Below are 16,876 nucleotides of genomic sequence, written 5' to 3'. Positions count from 1 at the left end.
ACAGTCCCATTCACAATAACCTTAAATAAAATAAAATATCTGGGAATAAATCTAACCAACGCAGTGAGGACCTCTACAATGAAAAGTTTAAACCTCTGAGAGATAAAGACACTGGAACATGGAAGGACACCATGGATTGGTAGAGTTAGCATTGTGAAATGACCATTTTACCAAAAGCTATTTATAGATTCAATATAATGCCAATGAAATCTCCATCTCATTTTCCCCTTAAGTAGAAAAAACTATTCTAAAATTCATATGGAACCACAAAAAGGCTTCAGGTAGACAAAACAATCCTGATAGAGGTGGGGTTGGACAATGCTGGAGGAATTACAAGTCCAGATCTTAAGATATATCACAGAGCTGTAGTGATAAAAATAATATGGTATTGCATAAAAAGAGACATGTTTACCAATGGAACAAAACTGAAGGCCAAAACCCGAGCACACATAACTTCAGCCTCTTAACACTTGACAAATGCCAAAATTATAGGCTGCAAAAAGGAAGTATCGTCAACAAACTGTGCTGGAAAAAAATAGATGTCCACATGCAGATGAATGAAATTAGACCTGTATCTATCTTTGCACAAAATGAACTCCTGAAACATTGAAACTTAGAAGAAAGTATACGCAGTTATCTTAGTTATTGTTTGCATTGCTGTGAACAGACACCATAACCAAGGCAACTCTTATAAAAACAACATTTAATTGGGGCTGACTTACAGGTTCAAAGACTCAGTCCATTATCATCAAGATGGGAACATGGCAGCATCTAGGCAGACATGGTGCAGTAGGAGCTGAGAGTTCTACATCTTCATCTGAAGGCTGCTAGGAGAAAACTGATTCCTATGTGGTTAGGAAGAGGGTCTCATTGTCCAACCCCACAGTGACACACTTTCTCCAACAAGGCCCCCTAATAGTGGCATTCCTGACACAAGCATATTCAAACCACCACAGCAGTATTCTCTTTACATGATGTATGTGTAGGAAAGGACTTCATGAATTGGACTCAATTTGTCCAAGAATTAAGGCCAACAATTGGCATGTGTAAATTCATAAAACTAAGATTTTCTGCACAGCTAAAGAAACAATCAACCAGGTAAACCAAAAGCCCACAGAATAGGAGAAATGTTTTTTTTTTCTAGCTATACATCAGACAGATGTTAAATATCCAGAATATGCAAAGATTTCAAAAAACAAAGAGCCAAAAAAAAAAAAATCAGAAAACTGGACCTGGGACCTGTTCTCAAAAGAACAACAAAAACAATTTCCACTTCAAGTTCTTATTTCCAAGACACCATGCACTTTAGTAACAGGGCCCAGAGGCCCTTAAGCTGGAGCTAAATTGACTATCTTATCCCAGAGGCCTGGTTTTTATAGTATCTGAGAGCATCATGCAAGCTTCGAAGGAGGGAGGCAACTAACGGCCCTATTCAACCACAGTCCTATTCAACCATGATGCTTATGAACCAACATCAATGCCCAGCATGGCACAATGTAGCACAAATAACTTGGTTGTACTTAAGACTCACTCAACAAGAGGAATACCGTGTCTGGTACTGGAAACTAAGTGCTAGTGAAGTCATGGCTACTGGAGGAGAATCTACAACTACAAATGTACTAAACCCATATAATTCCTGAGAACAATCTATTACCGTTTGTCCTTATATCCATCGGAAACTGTAGTCTTCACCACTCACCAAGGAAATTTCTTTTTGCGACTGGTGGAGACCACTGCAGAAAACCTCTGTCAATCAAAATGCAGAGGTGTTGAGCCCGGTCCCAATGGATACAGCTACAAGACACTCCAACACCTAGGATTAGGATATGTTGCAGAAGACGGGGTGGAAATGTTGTAAGAGCTAGAGGATCAGGAAGTTTGCTGGGAGATTGTTTCCCAGTAACATCTGAACCTACAGTCATAAAGTCTCTCGAGCATGACCACCCAACTTGCGAGCTGAATGAAGACAGTATCAATGAACATGTGAGACTGGAGAGAGAAAAGCTCAGGAGGCCTCAACCCTGCACAAAGAACTGTAGGTAACTGAGTAACAGCAGCAGTAGCAGGAGTAGCAGCTGCTGCGGCTACTAGCTGTAGCCTTTGTATACCCTCTCAAGAGTCCCCAGAACTTCAAACGTAATACGCAAGCAGAAACTATCTGCAGCTGATGAAAATCACACCCCTGCTAGGGCACGGGACAAGTCATAGTTACTGTGGACAATCTGAAGCAGCCCCCATATCCCATACCTGCGATCAAAACAAAACATATTCCCACAACATTTCTGTGTTTTTAAAGAAACAAAAAAATTCTCATTCTAGTCAGTTACTGCAAAGACCATAGGGAATAGCCAAGGAACATAGACCCTACAGGCCTGAAGTCCTATATGCTTGTCCCTCACCTTGTGTCTCTTGTCCCCAGTTTATCAAACTGAAGTTCTGTGGCCATCTTTCTCGTGTGCTCTTATAGTACACCATAAACATAACCAAGAGCTCCTTCTCCATTCATTTACCTCTTTGCAACAAGAACTTGAAACTCCTCAAAGAGCAGATTCTGTGTTTATTGGACCAACTGGCCAATTGGGGCACAACTAGAAAAAGCTTCTACATGGACAATGGAAGAACTATGGCCCACTCACTGCCCATCCTAATGCATACCAACAACCCAACAGTTATAAAGGCAGCTAACTATTTAGCCTCAGGACTGAAACTTCATGACCAGCAAGTCCAAGTATGACATGCCATGACCACATAACCCTGAGAGTGATACGTCGTGATCACAATTGTGCCAGGAGTTGTATCATGAAGCACAGTGAGTTTACAATCTGAGTTCGCTGAGTGCAAAGACAAAAATCATAGTCCATGCAAGAGTGAAGATTCGCATTGCCTCTAAGCAGGAGTGTATAGCTTTCAAAGATGGCATCCTCTCCCCGAACAAAGAAAGGGCAAGACATTTAGTTGGGAAGCCTGTACATATTCATATGGAGATGTTTAGGTTTGGTCTTCTGCTATCTATCGTAATGCTGAGTGTGTGTCCCCAAGACTTGGTTGTCTCCAAAACTAGAGAGTCTGTGCATACGCCTTGGCCCCAAGTTATTTCTGATTGGTAAATAAAGATGCCGACAGCCAATACCTAGGCAGAAGAGACATAGGTGGGTTTAGGTTTCCCTGGCTTAGGGATCAAAGAGAGAACCATGAGGAGAAGGGGAGTACAGGAAGAGGAAGGAGAAGCTGCCACGGATTAGGAGTCAAGAGAACACGGCCCCGAGAGCTGCCCAACTGGAGTTAAGGACAGTCCAAGTGAAACATAGTAAGTAATAACTAGGGGTTATCTATAGGAAAGTAGATTCTAACAACAGAGAGTACTGTCTGCCCAGCTCTTGTGTTGTTTAAGGCTTACTGTAAATATAAAGTGTATGTGTGTCTTTCATCCAAGAACTTAAATAGCAAAGGCGGGGTAGAAACCTCAGGCTGGGAGTTAAATAAATTTCTACAAGATTGGGAAGGTATTTTGGGATGTGTGCATAGCTGTAGATGTTCAATTTAAGATAAACGCTTATGGGCATGTTCAGTTATACTCTGTCTTAGTTAGGGTTTTATTGCTTTCAACAGACACCATGACCAATGCAAGTTTTATAAAGGACAACATTTAGTTGGGGCTGGCTTACAGGTTCAGAGGTTCAGTCCATTATCATCAAGGTGGGAACATGGCAGCATCCAGGCAGGCATGGTGCAGGAGGATCTGAGAGTTCTACATCTTCATCTGAAGGAAGTCAGGTACAGACTGAGTATCCTCAGGCAGTTAGGAGGAGGGTCTCATTGCCGGCTCCCACAGTAACACACTTCCTCCAACAAGGCCACACCTTCTAATAGTGCCACTCCCTGGGCTAAGCATATGCAAACCATCACATACTCACTGTTCAAGAGGAAAATGTGGTAGAAAGGACTGCCTATACAAATTGTGACAAAGTTGTAAAGACAAGGAGAAATAAAATTTCTGGGGCAATCAGCACACATCACAGTCACTTAACAATAGTGGGGACCTGCTGATTGCTTCCAGCCATCCTTATTAGTCTCTGACAACTACAGTAGAAAGAAAACTCTAAAAGTTCCAGGAGACTAACCCCATTTCCCTAGACCCCTCCCCTAGCCTTACAGTTTCCTAGCAACCTGAGGCTCCTTAATCTTCCTGTAAACAATCATATTCCTTAAACGTTTATATGTGACCTGAGAAGGGTAGGTTTCAAATTGTCAGTTAAGGAGACAAGGCCTAAATCTCTGTTTCCAAGAACTGGGGAATTCCAGGCAAGTCCAGGCCTCAGAAGCTGCCCCACCACTTGGTCTGAGGCAAGGACAATGGGTCAGCAGCAGTTTCCAGACTTCCTCAGCCAACAGTTTCCAGACCTTCCCAGAAAATTTCCACCCCCCACACTCCAGTAATGGAATGTTCATAGAGTTGGACCCAACAGATTAACACAGAGGGCACCTACCCCAGAATTCCCTGTTATGCTTTAAATCAGGCCTGAGAGCTCACTTGATTATCTCTCTGTCTTGGTAATGGGGGGACCCCAGCATGCTGAACTTCTGCAGAATAAAACATTCTTTGTGTTTACATACTATTTGAGTCCAGGGTATCATTTCCTGGCAAATCATGGACCATTACAACCAAAGAAAGAACACCTTTGAAGAAGAGTTAAAAAATGATTTGTTGGGGTTGGGGATTTAGCTCAGTGGTAGAGCGCTTGCCTAGCAAGCACAAGGCCCTGGGTTCGGTCCCCAGCTCCGAAAAAAAGAAAAGAAAAAAAATGATTTGTCTCCAGATCCTTCATATTTTTGGGGTTACTAACAGCACAGTGGTCATTAGCTTTGGCTCTTGGAGAGCCAAAGTTAGCCCAGACCAAAAGAATTCCCTGCTAAGTCTAGCTCAAATCACCACCCTGAAGAACCACAAACTAATAAATCATGTTTCTGTTCTGTTACTTAGATTTCAGGTGGAGGCCCTGAGTGGTGATGATATATGCATGATCTTAGCACTCAGAAGGCAGAGGCTGGCTGATCTCTAAGTTGAAGGTAGTATGGGCTATATTGAATTCCAGGCCAGCCAGGGCTACAAAGTGAGACCGTGTCTCTAAAGTTTGGCGGGGAGGGGATTCAAGTTCTTTTGTTTTGCTTCTGGTCTGCCACCTGCAGTAGAACTGCTGCCAAAAGGCAGTTGCATTAAACACTTGTATAGAGAAGCTCATCATGCTTAGGATTGAACCTTCCAAACACTATAGAAAATATAAGGGCCAAGGTGCTGGATAAGGAAGGAGTTGTTTCTATTCAGTAAAGTTGATCTTTGCTGTTAAGTAACTGGAACATGGATACACTTTATCTTACTACAGCATTCAAAAGGAGCTCGTCCTTCATCTTATGTTGAGACTTTATGGTGGTGCTGAGTAGGGAAATCAGTTGCATCCTACTTCTAAGGAGACTACGAGGAAGTTAAAATGGCTGTATTGAAATACTGTGAGGTGGATGAAGTGGCAAAATTCATTAACTTCATGGAGAATGCCCTTCAGATGAATGTGAAAATTTGATAAAATTGATAAAATTGTTTGTGGCAAGTGTTGTCTCACTGCTTTTACAAAAGACAATTGTGCATGAATTAATAAAAAGTCAACAATTGGGGTTGGGGATTTAGCTCAGTGGTAGAGTGTTTGCCTAGCAAGCGCAAGGTCCTGGGTTCGGGCCCCAGCTCCGAAAAAAAGAAAAAGAAAAAAAAAAGTCAACAATTGAACACCTCCCCAAGAGGATTTCAGATGGTTATGACACAAAAGCTTGTGCACAGCTTTAAAAATTTTTTTCTTTCTCTTTCTCCTTCTGTGAGGTCCAAACTGTGAAGCCATGGAAACAGGGTCACTGAAAACCGAGAGGTTGAAAATGGAAGGATTCATAAGCCAATACAACACACTTTATTTAGTGGGACAAAGGCACTCACCTTTGGTCTCAGGGGTAGTGAGGTGGTCTGAAAGAAAATGGTCCCCACATACTCATAGGGAGCAGCATTATTGAAGGTTTGGGCTTGTCGGAGTGGGTGTGGCCTTGTTAGAGTGGGTGTGGCCTTGTTGGAGGAAGTGTGTCACTGTGAGAAATTTGAGATTTATAAAGCCCAAGCTGGGGTTGGGGATTTAGCTCAGTGGTAGAGCGCTTGCTTAGCTTTAGCACCATGTCTGCTGGAATGCCGCCATGCTTCCTGCTATGGTGTCAATGAACTACACCTCTGAACTGCAAGCCAGCCCCAATTAAATGTTTTCCTTTGTAAGAGGTGCCATGGTCACGGTGCATATTGGGTGGGCCATGGTGTCAAGAGGGACCTTTTAAAAGCACATGTTGCATAGGAAAATATGCAACTTAGCAACAGTGGAAATGTGCTGAGCCTTGCTGCAGCTGCTGACATAAGTGGAAATGTGCTGAGCCTGGCCGCAGCTGATGACGTAAGTGGAAATGTGCTGAGCCTGGCCGCAGCTGATGACGTAAGCTGCTGGCACTGAGCTGCTGAGGGTAGAGTGGGAGAGTGCCCAATGTATAAAACAAAGTCTCCTTTGTCTTCAGCTAAAATTTTAAGGTGTAAGCTGACCATACCAGGAATTATATAGTCTAGAGATCTTGATCAGGTCTATTTTCTCTGCCAGTAAAGAATTAAAAGGGAAAATCTCAAGTGTAATAAATAACAGGCAGAAATCTCAAACACCACAAACAGTAGACAGAAGAATCAGCAGTTGAAGAGAGGCTTTTATTATGGGTGAGGAAACACACACATGTAGTAGGTATAGAGAGAAAGGACTTAAAAAAGCAGAGAGGGGGACTTTAGGAAACCAAAAAAAAAAAAAAATCCATTCTCTTCTCTCTCTTAAAAAAAAAAGATTTATTTTATGTATGTGAATACACTATAGCTGTTGTCAGAAACATCAGAGGAGGGCAGCAGATACCATTACCGATGGTTGTGAGCCACCAAGTGGTTGCATGGACTTGAACTCATGACCTCTGGAAGAGTAGGCAGTGCTCTTAACCCCCGAGTCATCTCTCAAGCCCCCAGTCTCTTTTTGAAGTTCTCTCTCTCTCTCTCTCTCTCTCTCTCTCTCTCTCTCTCTCTCTCTGTCCCTGTCTCTGTCTCTGTCTCCCTCCCTCTCTGCTCTTTGGAGCTTCTGACACCCACAAACAATTGTTGTGGGGACTAATCTTGTTAAATCAGCCCATCCGCAGGGAGCCGGCTAAGGAGAAAAAAACAAAACAAAGCAAAACAAAACAAAACACAACACAACTTTGCTTTAAGCTGCCAGACTTTGACTGAGGTCAGGAGGGTGAAGCTGGCAATCTTAGAAGTTTGATACCTTTATTGGCTAGCCATGGCACCCCTCCAATTCTTTCTGCCCACCATCTAACTTGCAGTCCTTCAGAAGTATTCCAAGACATCACCCATTTTTGTTTTTGAGACAGGGTTTTCTGTGTAGCCTGGCTGTCCTGGAACTCAGTCTGAAGAACAGGCTGTCTTTAACTCAGAGATCCATCCCCTCTGCCTCTTGAGTGCCAGCATTAAATGTGGGCCACCACCCCACCCCTATCTTTTTCTTTACACCTGTGCTCCAGGACTTTGAACTGAGCTTGGTACCCCACCTCCCACCCTGGCCAAATGTGTCTATCTTTTCTTTTAAAATTGTATGTGGATAGGTGTTTTGTTTGCATTCATATTTGAATATTACTTTTGTGCCTGGTGCCCAAGAAGGCCAGAAGAGAGTGTTGCATCTCCTGGAACAAGTTAGAGGTTCTGAGCCACCATGCAGGTTCTGGGAATTGAGCCCAGGTTCTCTAGAAGAACAGCCAGTGCTCTTAACTGCTGAACCATCTCTTCAGCTCCAAGCTTTTCTTTTGAAAGAAAATAACCTTAAGGCAGGGAATAGTGACCATGTCTTTATGTCCTGTGTTTTGCTTCTATAATCTATCAGCGGAACACTCCCCTCTTGGCAAGAAACAATTACAAAATAATTGTTCTAACATCATAGTTTCGTCTTCTGTAAATATGGTTGCTCATGAGCCTTACTCATGTAGGCTAAAATTCACATTCATTTTCCCTTTAGTCACAGGCTAAACTAATCAATAACTGGAAAAAGTAGAAAATGATGCTGGGCTAACAATACATATAAAATCTGCATCGGGGCTGAGTTCCTCAGAGCATTAGCTTTATGGGTCTTCCAGGTAGGCCTGACAGCATAATAAAGACAAATCCTCCAACTCTCCAAGTGTGGTTTGGTTTCAAGGTCTGACTTATACGACCCATGAAAACACTATGTCTGAAAGAAAAAGGTAGAAGGAGGAGAAGGATTTAATGATCGCAAATGTACTCTTTAACTGAACATGTTTAGAAATAGGCCAGCCCTTCTGAATTCCTCATGAATAAAGCCTCATACTTCACATGAATAAAATCTCCTTGATTCTGTTGTTCAGAGGGACCACTGCTTTGCGTATTACTCCTGTGCTTTCCTTGCTCACTCAAAGGAATTAGTCTTTCTCCACTCTTCAGTCTTGGGTGTGCTTTATTTGGCTCTGCACCCACCAAGATGGGAACCCACTTCATTCAGTTACATTTCTAATGTTGATGCAAAAAACTACAGCTCTCACCTCAAAGGGAGTTAAATTTTATTTGGAGCCGAATTCGAATGATCATGGCCCGGGAACATATATTCAGGTCTTCCCAAGTACAATGTTCCAATGTGGAAGCACTGTCATGGAGTTTTTACAGTAACAGAACAAAGAAAATGTGAAATGAAGGTATTTTAACAATGCACTGGTAGAAACATTAAATAGTCAGTTTCAGAAGAATCTCACATAAAGATCTCAGATGCCATCTGATAGCCTTTTGATTGGTGGAGAAAAGTATTTTGTTAATACTGTCCAATAGTCTTTATCTGTTTATCAGGGTGTTAGGTCTGACACAAAAGTGGCTACTAAGGGCTCTTTAAGGAGCTAAAGACAACCCAAGAGAAAGAGTATCATTTTTAAAGATTCTAAACTCTTCAAAGTAAAAAAAGTTTTATTAGTTGACCCGACTTTGCAAACAGCTTCTTTCTAGGAATTCTTGTTTTCATTAGCCAATAACACTTTTGTCTTTCCATTTTGCTGGGATCCTGTCTAAATCCAACAACACACAGGGACGTGACTATGGGAGCACCCAACTATGTGAAGCAGATCTTTTTCATTTACATTTGTTTCTAATGCTCATCCTCAATTGTATTTGTTCATCTTCCACCCCATTTTTGAACATCCTTTAACTGCATGGGGACAGGTTTCAAGGGTCTGTGTCGGTTTGCCCCCAACCTCAATTCTTCCACAGGAGGGTAGACTCTCCCTTTGAAAGAGAGGAGGAAAATAGCAAACTTTAACATTAATTGTGATTAGCGACATTACCATGTATTCAGTTTCATAAAGATAAGAGAATAAGAAACTGTCTCTGATCTAAGACAACAGAGTTAACTGCTGACTTCTGCTTTGGGAAGCCGACTTGCCCCTTTCTCTTCCAAAGGGAGCATACGTCTGTTCTCCCTTAAGAACTGACTACCACCAATATCCACTTAGCAAGTTCCATTTGCTAAAGATAAAATTGTCCTAATAGAAATCTGAAAATTCGCTTCTGTAAAACCTGCTCAGCTCCGGGAAATTCCTCTTTTGAAAACGGCCACCCTAAAATAATCACAAAGATTATGACAATATCTAACGGTATAAAATCATGAAATGTTTCTGATCCGGGCTGAGTCTCTTACCCAATAGCTAAAGGAGGCTAATGCTGCGAACTAATTAGTTTTTCTTTTGTCTCCGAGTGCTGAGTACGACCCCACTCCCCTCACCAGCCTTAGAACCTAGAACCAACACCTTAAGCTCGGAGGTCTGAAAGACAGCCCGGCCTTCTGGCCCATCAGCATTCTTTAATCATTTTTGCTAACCACCTGGTAAGTCACCATCATCCGGGTCCCAGCTCCAGGACCTCGCCTTCCGCCTTCCGGCCTAACACGTGACCACACTCTTCCGGTCTGGTGGGCAGAGTCCTGCTGGGAGCATGGCTGCCGTTGTGCCAGTTACGGTGGAGTTGGGCTTCGTTGAGGAGGCACCGGCCTGGAGGCTGCGCAGCGAGCAGTTTCCAAGCAAAGTGGGCGGGCGGCCTGCGTGGTTGGCCCTGGCGGAGCTGCCCGGACCTGGGGCGCTGGCGTGCGCGCGTTGCGGCCGCCCGCTCGCCTTCCTGCTGCAAGTGTACGCACCGCTTCCGGGTCGGGACGACGCCTTCCACCGTAGCCTCTTTCTCTTCTGCTGTCGAGAGCCGCTGTGTTGCGCCGGCCTGCGAGGTGAGCGGTCGCGGGGCAGGGCTGCCACGGCGGCTGAACCCCGGACGTAGGACGACTGGTTCCTGCGGGTGATTGTATTCCGGTGTCAGAATTGTGGTCTTAATTCCGGTCTTAGAATCGTGCTCCTCTCTCTATCTTTGGCACGGACTCTTTAGAGCCAGCAAGATACTCTTGTCAGACGGAGCTCCTCACGGTTTTAAAGCTCTTTAGTTTTCATTTTTATTCCCTCTCATATAAAAACTGCCCCCTGAAAGCGAAAACCTTAGTTTTCCTACTTAAGTGACATTTTATGAGGTGAAGCACTGAAGACGGTTCAGATGTTTGAGTTATTTTGTTTCACTGAAAAATACTCACGTACCTTTTTCTCTTCATTTTAGTTTTTCGTAATCAGCTACCAAGGAAAAATGCATTTTACTCATATGAGCCCCCTTCTGAAACGGGAGCTTCGGATACAGAATGTGTGTGCCTCCAACTTAAGTCTGGAGCTCATCTCTGCAGGGTTTGTGGTTGCTTGGCCCCTATGACATGCTCTAGGTGCAAACAGGCACATTACTGCAGCAAGGAACATCAGACATTAGACTGGCAGCTCGGCCACAAGCAGGCTTGTACACAGTCAGGTAAGAAATGCATCCTTGTTTTCAGTTTAAGCTTCACTGCCTCTGTCAACTGAGGTACTTCAGTTTCTGGTTAAAGTTGAAATTTGAAAACATACTTGAAAAGTTTTATGAACTGGTAACGTGAACACTTTACTAATCTAAAACACAACCAGCTTTATTAGCAGGGGAACAGTGGTTAACAGTGGTCATCCAAAAAGCTTCCCTATCTTTTGGTTGACTGCACACACATGCATCCCTAATCTGATAAGGTTATAATGAACTGTTTGATGACTTTAATAGACTGTATCTCTTCACTTTATTCATACTTGTGTTGGTGTAAACAGTGTTAGTACAGGAAGTTATGTATCACAACAGTTGTATTTATTGTCCTACCATAGCAATTCTGATGTTCAAACTGTGATAAATTCACTCAACCCAGATTTCAGAACTTACGCTTTAGAAATGGGAAAACTTTAGGTTTTCAAAACTGTTTATTAATGATGCTAATAATTTTCTTGTAGACCATTTAGACCATATGGTTCCAGACCATAACTTCCTGTTTCCAGAATTTGAAATTGTAACAGAAACAGAAGACGAGATTGGGCCTGAGGTGGTGGAAATGGAGGATTACTCTGAAGTTATAGGAAGCATGGGTAAGGAGGAGTCTATGCTTTGATTTTACAGGACCAAATGTACCTTAGGAAAAACAAAATGGCAGGGAGGCACCATCAGTGTTTGTCTGGTGAGGCAGAGAATGTCGTGGTAGAAGATTGTAGACCCCAGGTCACTGCAGAACCTCTGACGAGAGAGGCCCTTTGTAATGTAGTCTTCTAGCTTCCTCTAGAGTCCGTGTTCTAGCACTGTCTTTGGTGACCACTGAACAGACCTGAGTAGTGACCTATAAGTGCCCACAAGTGCTGCTCATCAATCCAGCATTCACCCTGCCCCAAAGTTGCTTATGCATGGGCTCAAACACCCAGCAACACATTTTGCCTCATGCTTCCAGTGAAGAAACTGAAGTTCTAGGTATCATGTGTTTGAACAAAGAACTTAAGTTTTTATAGTTTGAATCTAGCTCTTAGTGACGGTAGAATCTGAACTTTTAAACCATAAAATCAGGTTTATAGAACTAAATTAGAATCTCAGTTTACTGGCTCATTTGCTCATGCTTGGTAACAGAAATACACATCAGAAGAAGTGTGTGTGTATGTGTGTGTGTGTGAATGTGAGGGGGCTCTTCTTAGGAGGGAAACCACAGAATGCTTAGCCAAGTAAAATGTCTTCTGACTGATAAAATTAAGGTCTGGAGAGATGGCTCAGAGGTGACGAGCAACTGCTAGTCTTGCAAAGGACCCTGGTTTGGTCCCTAAAACCTACATGGCAGTTCCCTAACTCCAGTTCCAGGTGATTCAAGGCCCTCTTCCAGCCTTGATGTGCACATACATACCTACATACATATGGGCAAAACATTCTATAAAAATACATGTGCTATAGGAACTACCTGGATGTACCTACACTGTGTCTACTTGTGTATGTATTATTACTCATGTTTTCAGTGGCAAGTCATGAAAATGTTTTCCTTCAGAAAGGATGTTAATGGGAGGGCTGGTGTACACAAGAGTTGACTGTAGGACCTGGCAATCCTTAATATAAGTAATCACATAAGAAGCAACCCTAAAAGTAAATAGTTGAATTATATAACCACTTAACTCAAGCCACTGATTTGACAGTAAATTCCTAACTAAAATATTCTCAAAGAAGGGAAAAATTTTGAAAAATTAAATGCACATTTTTTTTTTTCTTTTGAGACATTCTCAAGAAGGCCAAGCTGGCCTTGAACTGACTTCTGCTTCTACCTCCAGAAAGCAAATATTACAGGTTGATTGCTGTTACTTTATTCAGTAAATTTATGCCTTGGGTCTGGGAAAAGAATAGTACAGATTTTCAAAAAGATGAAGGTCTGAATTTTTAATGGACGATGCCAGCAACTTTTTTACATTTATCTACAACAAAGGTTTAGAAATAATGTCACCTTACTTGTAGTTGGCACTCCATATCTATAAAATGTTCTATTTAGAGAGGTGGTTGATTCTAGAACTAGTGAGGAAATACTCATTATGAAAAAAGTGGTTATTATAAGAAATTGAAGAAGTTACTAGTTACAAACTAGTTCAGTTCCCAGCAACCACATGGTGGCTCATAACAATCTGTAATGAGATCTGATGCCCTCTTCTGCTGTGTCTGAAGAGAACGACAGTGCACTCATATACATAAATAAATCTTAAAAAAGAAAAAGAATTCAATTATCATGCTTTTAATCCCAGCATGAAGGAGGCAGAGGCAGGATCTTGCAGTTCAAGGCCAGCAAGTCCACAGAGTAGGTTCTAGGAGGGCTACACACACATTGAAATCCTTTCTCAGAAAATAAGAGAATTCAGTTATTAGTGGGTCTAGTGAGAGATGTGTAATCCCAGCTGCTCGGGAGGCTTAAGGCAGGTTTGAAGTCACTACCAGAGGAGGTCAAGGCAAGCCCGAACAAACTCCTGAGACCCTATCTAGAAGAATAAAGGCCATGGGGTTGAACTCAGCATAGGGCATTTTGCCTAATGTGTACCAGGTGCTTGATTTAATTCCTGGTTCTGAAAAAACAAAAATCTCATTAATTATCAAAGATTATTTGTAGATAAAATGAAGTGATTTGGAGATCTTGAAATTTTATATGAAGCATATTCTTGGTACTTGACAATTAACTATAGTGTATGTGCAATATTTACAAGGTGAAATTTTTAGAATGCTTCCCTGAAGTTACTGTGTCATAGCTGAGAACTGGTTTGGGTTGCAAGGAGAAAGACTGGGAGGGAGAAGACAGGTTTGCCTCTGGGAGTTTTAGGGTTCCCTAAATTATCCATGTTTTGCCTTACACCTGAGAGAAAGCCACTCTGAGGGGATTTCCATTTTCCCTGCATCCTGGCTCTTTATGACAGGTAAGTGCCATTAGTTAACGCTGCCCCGCCCCAAAGACGGACTGCTGTGGTCCTGAACCAGCATCCACATTTTAATTTGAAACCTTAAAGATTAGATTTATAATGACTACATAATGTTACCTAGAAATAAGCACTAATGTTACTTGAGTAGAAGAAGCTGTCTAATTAGAACTAGGCCCTCCAGACATTTGAACTGTGAAAGTGTGGGATTATCCCAGCATTCCATAATTCTTGTGTTGTTTTTCCCAGAGGGAGTACCTGAGGAAGAACTAGATTCCATGGCAAAGCATGAATCCAAGGAAGATCACATATTCCAAAAGTTTAAATCCAAAATAGCCCTTGAACCAGAGCAGGTAAAAATGGTGTTTATACTTCCTTGTGTTCTCAGAATGGTGGCCACATCTACTTTTGGCTTATAAAACCTATATGATTCACATGCCTATACACTGTACACATGTATATATTTACACAAGTATTAAAAAAAATACATGATATATTGATGTCAAGTTTTCCCGACTGAGTTGCGTTATCATAAACAAAAATTACTAAAGGCTGCTTCCTAAAACACTGGATCAAGTAAGTGTCCAGGACAACAGAAGCTTTGATCTGACTCTAACACTTAAGGTGGTTTTTTTGGAAAAACACTCTGAAGCTGATTATAGTGAATTTACTTTTTAAAACAATTTAACCAACCCCATGCTTGATGTCCTTTTTAAGTATTTAAGGATCCTGACTATATGAAGATAGTGCTAACTAGCTACCTTGGGCCACATCGTGTGTGCAGACTCTAGTATTGAGTTAGGCCAGTGATAGAACTAGCATTCCAGTGCCTGTGGCCGAACTGATAACCTGAGTTTGATCCTTGGGGCCCACACAATGGAAGCAGTTGACTTCCACAAGTTACCATCTGACTTCCATACTTACACTTTGACTCGAGTGTTGCCATGTGCATGTATGTACACAGTAACATTTAACTGTCTTAGAAGATTCTGACATTTTAGGGAGGAATATCATTAAGAAAATCAGGTGAAATAATGGGTTTTGAGGTTTAGGGGTGTTGGCAGCGTATAGGAACCCACGTGGCTCTTCTTCAAACGATCCTTAGATTGTGGTTGCATTGGAAATTCTTAGATGAGATATGTTGATTTTTAGATTCTCAGGTATGGAAGAGGTATTAAACCCATCTGGATTTCTGGTGAAAATATTCCTCAAGAAAAAGATATTCCAGATTGCTCATGTGGTGCCAAGAGAATATTTGAATTCCAGGTATGACCTTAAATAATTAGGATTTCTAGGAAACTTGCTCTAGGTGGCTCAGCATGCCAAAGTGCCTTCCTTGAAACATTCTTATGTTGCCCTCTTCTCAGGTCATGCCTCAGCTGTTGAACCACCTAAAGGCAGACAGACTGGGTACAAGTGTGGACTGGGGCATCTTGGCTGTCTTCACCTGTGCTGAGAGCTGCAGCCTGGGCATCGGGTACACAGAAGAATTTGTGTGGAAACAGGATGTGACAGAGACACCATGAAAGGTGTTAAATTCTTAAAAATAAATGTTCCTTATGCCTCACTACCTCACAATTCCATCTCCATCTCCAGGACTTTATCCTAAATAGACAGTTACCAAAGACAGAAGTATGAAGATGTTGATTTATACTGTCTATGCATTACTAAAGCAAGTGTCCAATGATATGGAATTAAATTTGAGCTATATCCACAGCAAAGGGCACTAGTAGTAACGCTCTAAATGTAGACATCAAGAGGGGTATAACTAACACCAGGATATCATTGATGTTCATGGCATGTTAATTTTATAGAAATATTCATGTGTGTAAAGAAAATCTGCTAGAGATGGCTCAGCTGTTTGTTATTACTATTGTTATTTTAAGTACATTCATGGTTTGTCTGCGTGCATATGCACCACAAAGTACCTAGTGTCTCTGTCTTCAGAGGCCAAATGATGATATTGGGTTCTGTGGAGCTGGAATTAAGACACTTGTGAGCAGCTGGGTGAGGACTAAGAGTCAAATCTGGGTCTTTTGCAAAAATAGCTAGGGCTCAGTTAACTCTCAGTCCGCTCTCCAGCTCTGTTACTAAGAGTGCTTGCTATTCTTCCAAAGGACCTGAGTTCAGTTCATAGCGCTCCATCAGGAAGCACACGACTACCTGTAACACCCGCTCCAGAGGATCTGATGCTCTTTTCTGGCCCCTGTGGGCATGCATACATATGTGGCATAACTCTCTCAGATACACAAAACATACACATAAAGTCTTAAGAGTATCTGGAAAGGGAAGCTTTACACATCTATTTCCTATAAACCACCACACCCACAGCATTTCCCCACCTTTAAATTTCCACAGTTAAAGAGGTAGGTAAGACTGAAGTAGACAAAGTCCGTCTGGAAATTTCCACAGTTAAAGAGGTAGGTAAGACTGAAGTAGACAAAGTCCGTCTGGTACAGAGCAAAGACAAACTGAGGTTTGTCAGACCAAGTAGGACAAAGAAGCAGCCAGTAAAGTTAGAAGTACAAGGGATGGTGGGAGCCTGGATCTGAGACCCTACTTCAGAGCTAACCTTGAAAAGCCAAGGAACTGCTTATAGAAGATTGACAAACTAGACCCTTGTCTTCCCTTTGCACAAACTGTCTTCACAGGTTGACAGAGGAAAGTGAACAGAGAAGAAACTGGCCCTGGAAGCAGTAACCTGAGTAAAAAGAGGGCCTGGGCCATCTTTCAAGTGTGGGGTACTCCATATGACACACTGCCAAGCACTGGCCAGTTCTTAAGATGTTAATGATGTTTCTCATTGTCACTCAAAAGTGAATTCTCAACCTCAGAGATCCAGACTAAGACACACCAGAAGACAGCTTTCGATCCCATTACAGATTGTTGTGAGCCACCATGTGGTTGCTGGGAATTGATGGAAGAG

At 42.2% G+C, this 16,876-nt stretch overlaps 2 protein-coding genes across 2 annotated transcripts in view; one reads left to right on the top strand and one right to left on the bottom strand.

The window, feature by feature from the left end:
* Positions 1 to 8,652: 8,652 nt before the first annotated feature.
* Tbp (TATA box binding protein) overlaps positions 8,653 to 16,876 on the bottom strand; it is a 28,506-nt gene continuing 20,282 nt past the window's right edge. The window contains 1 exon segment of the mRNA NM_001439800.1: positions 8,653 to 10,432. Coding sequence (NP_001426729.1) covers positions 10,107 to 10,432 — 326 coding nt within the window. The 3' untranslated portion in view covers positions 8,653 to 10,106.
* Pdcd2 (programmed cell death 2) lies at positions 10,038 to 15,528 on the top strand. The gene is given in 6 exon segments (NM_031638.1): positions 10,038 to 10,370; positions 10,748 to 10,987; positions 11,488 to 11,619; positions 14,200 to 14,303; positions 15,103 to 15,216; positions 15,318 to 15,528. Coding segments are annotated over 6 exon segments (1,032 nt in total). The 5' UTR covers positions 10,038 to 10,087; the 3' UTR covers positions 15,477 to 15,528.

The sequence above is a fragment of the Rattus norvegicus genome, chromosome 1, assembly GCF_021556685.1.
Source record: "Rattus norvegicus strain SHRSP/BbbUtx chromosome 1, alternate assembly SHRSP_T2T, whole genome shotgun sequence".
Taxonomy (NCBI): Eukaryota; Metazoa; Chordata; class Mammalia; order Rodentia; family Muridae; genus Rattus; species Rattus norvegicus.
Note: the sequence above shows the minus strand (reverse complement) of the source record. Positions and strands in the feature narration are given on the sequence as shown.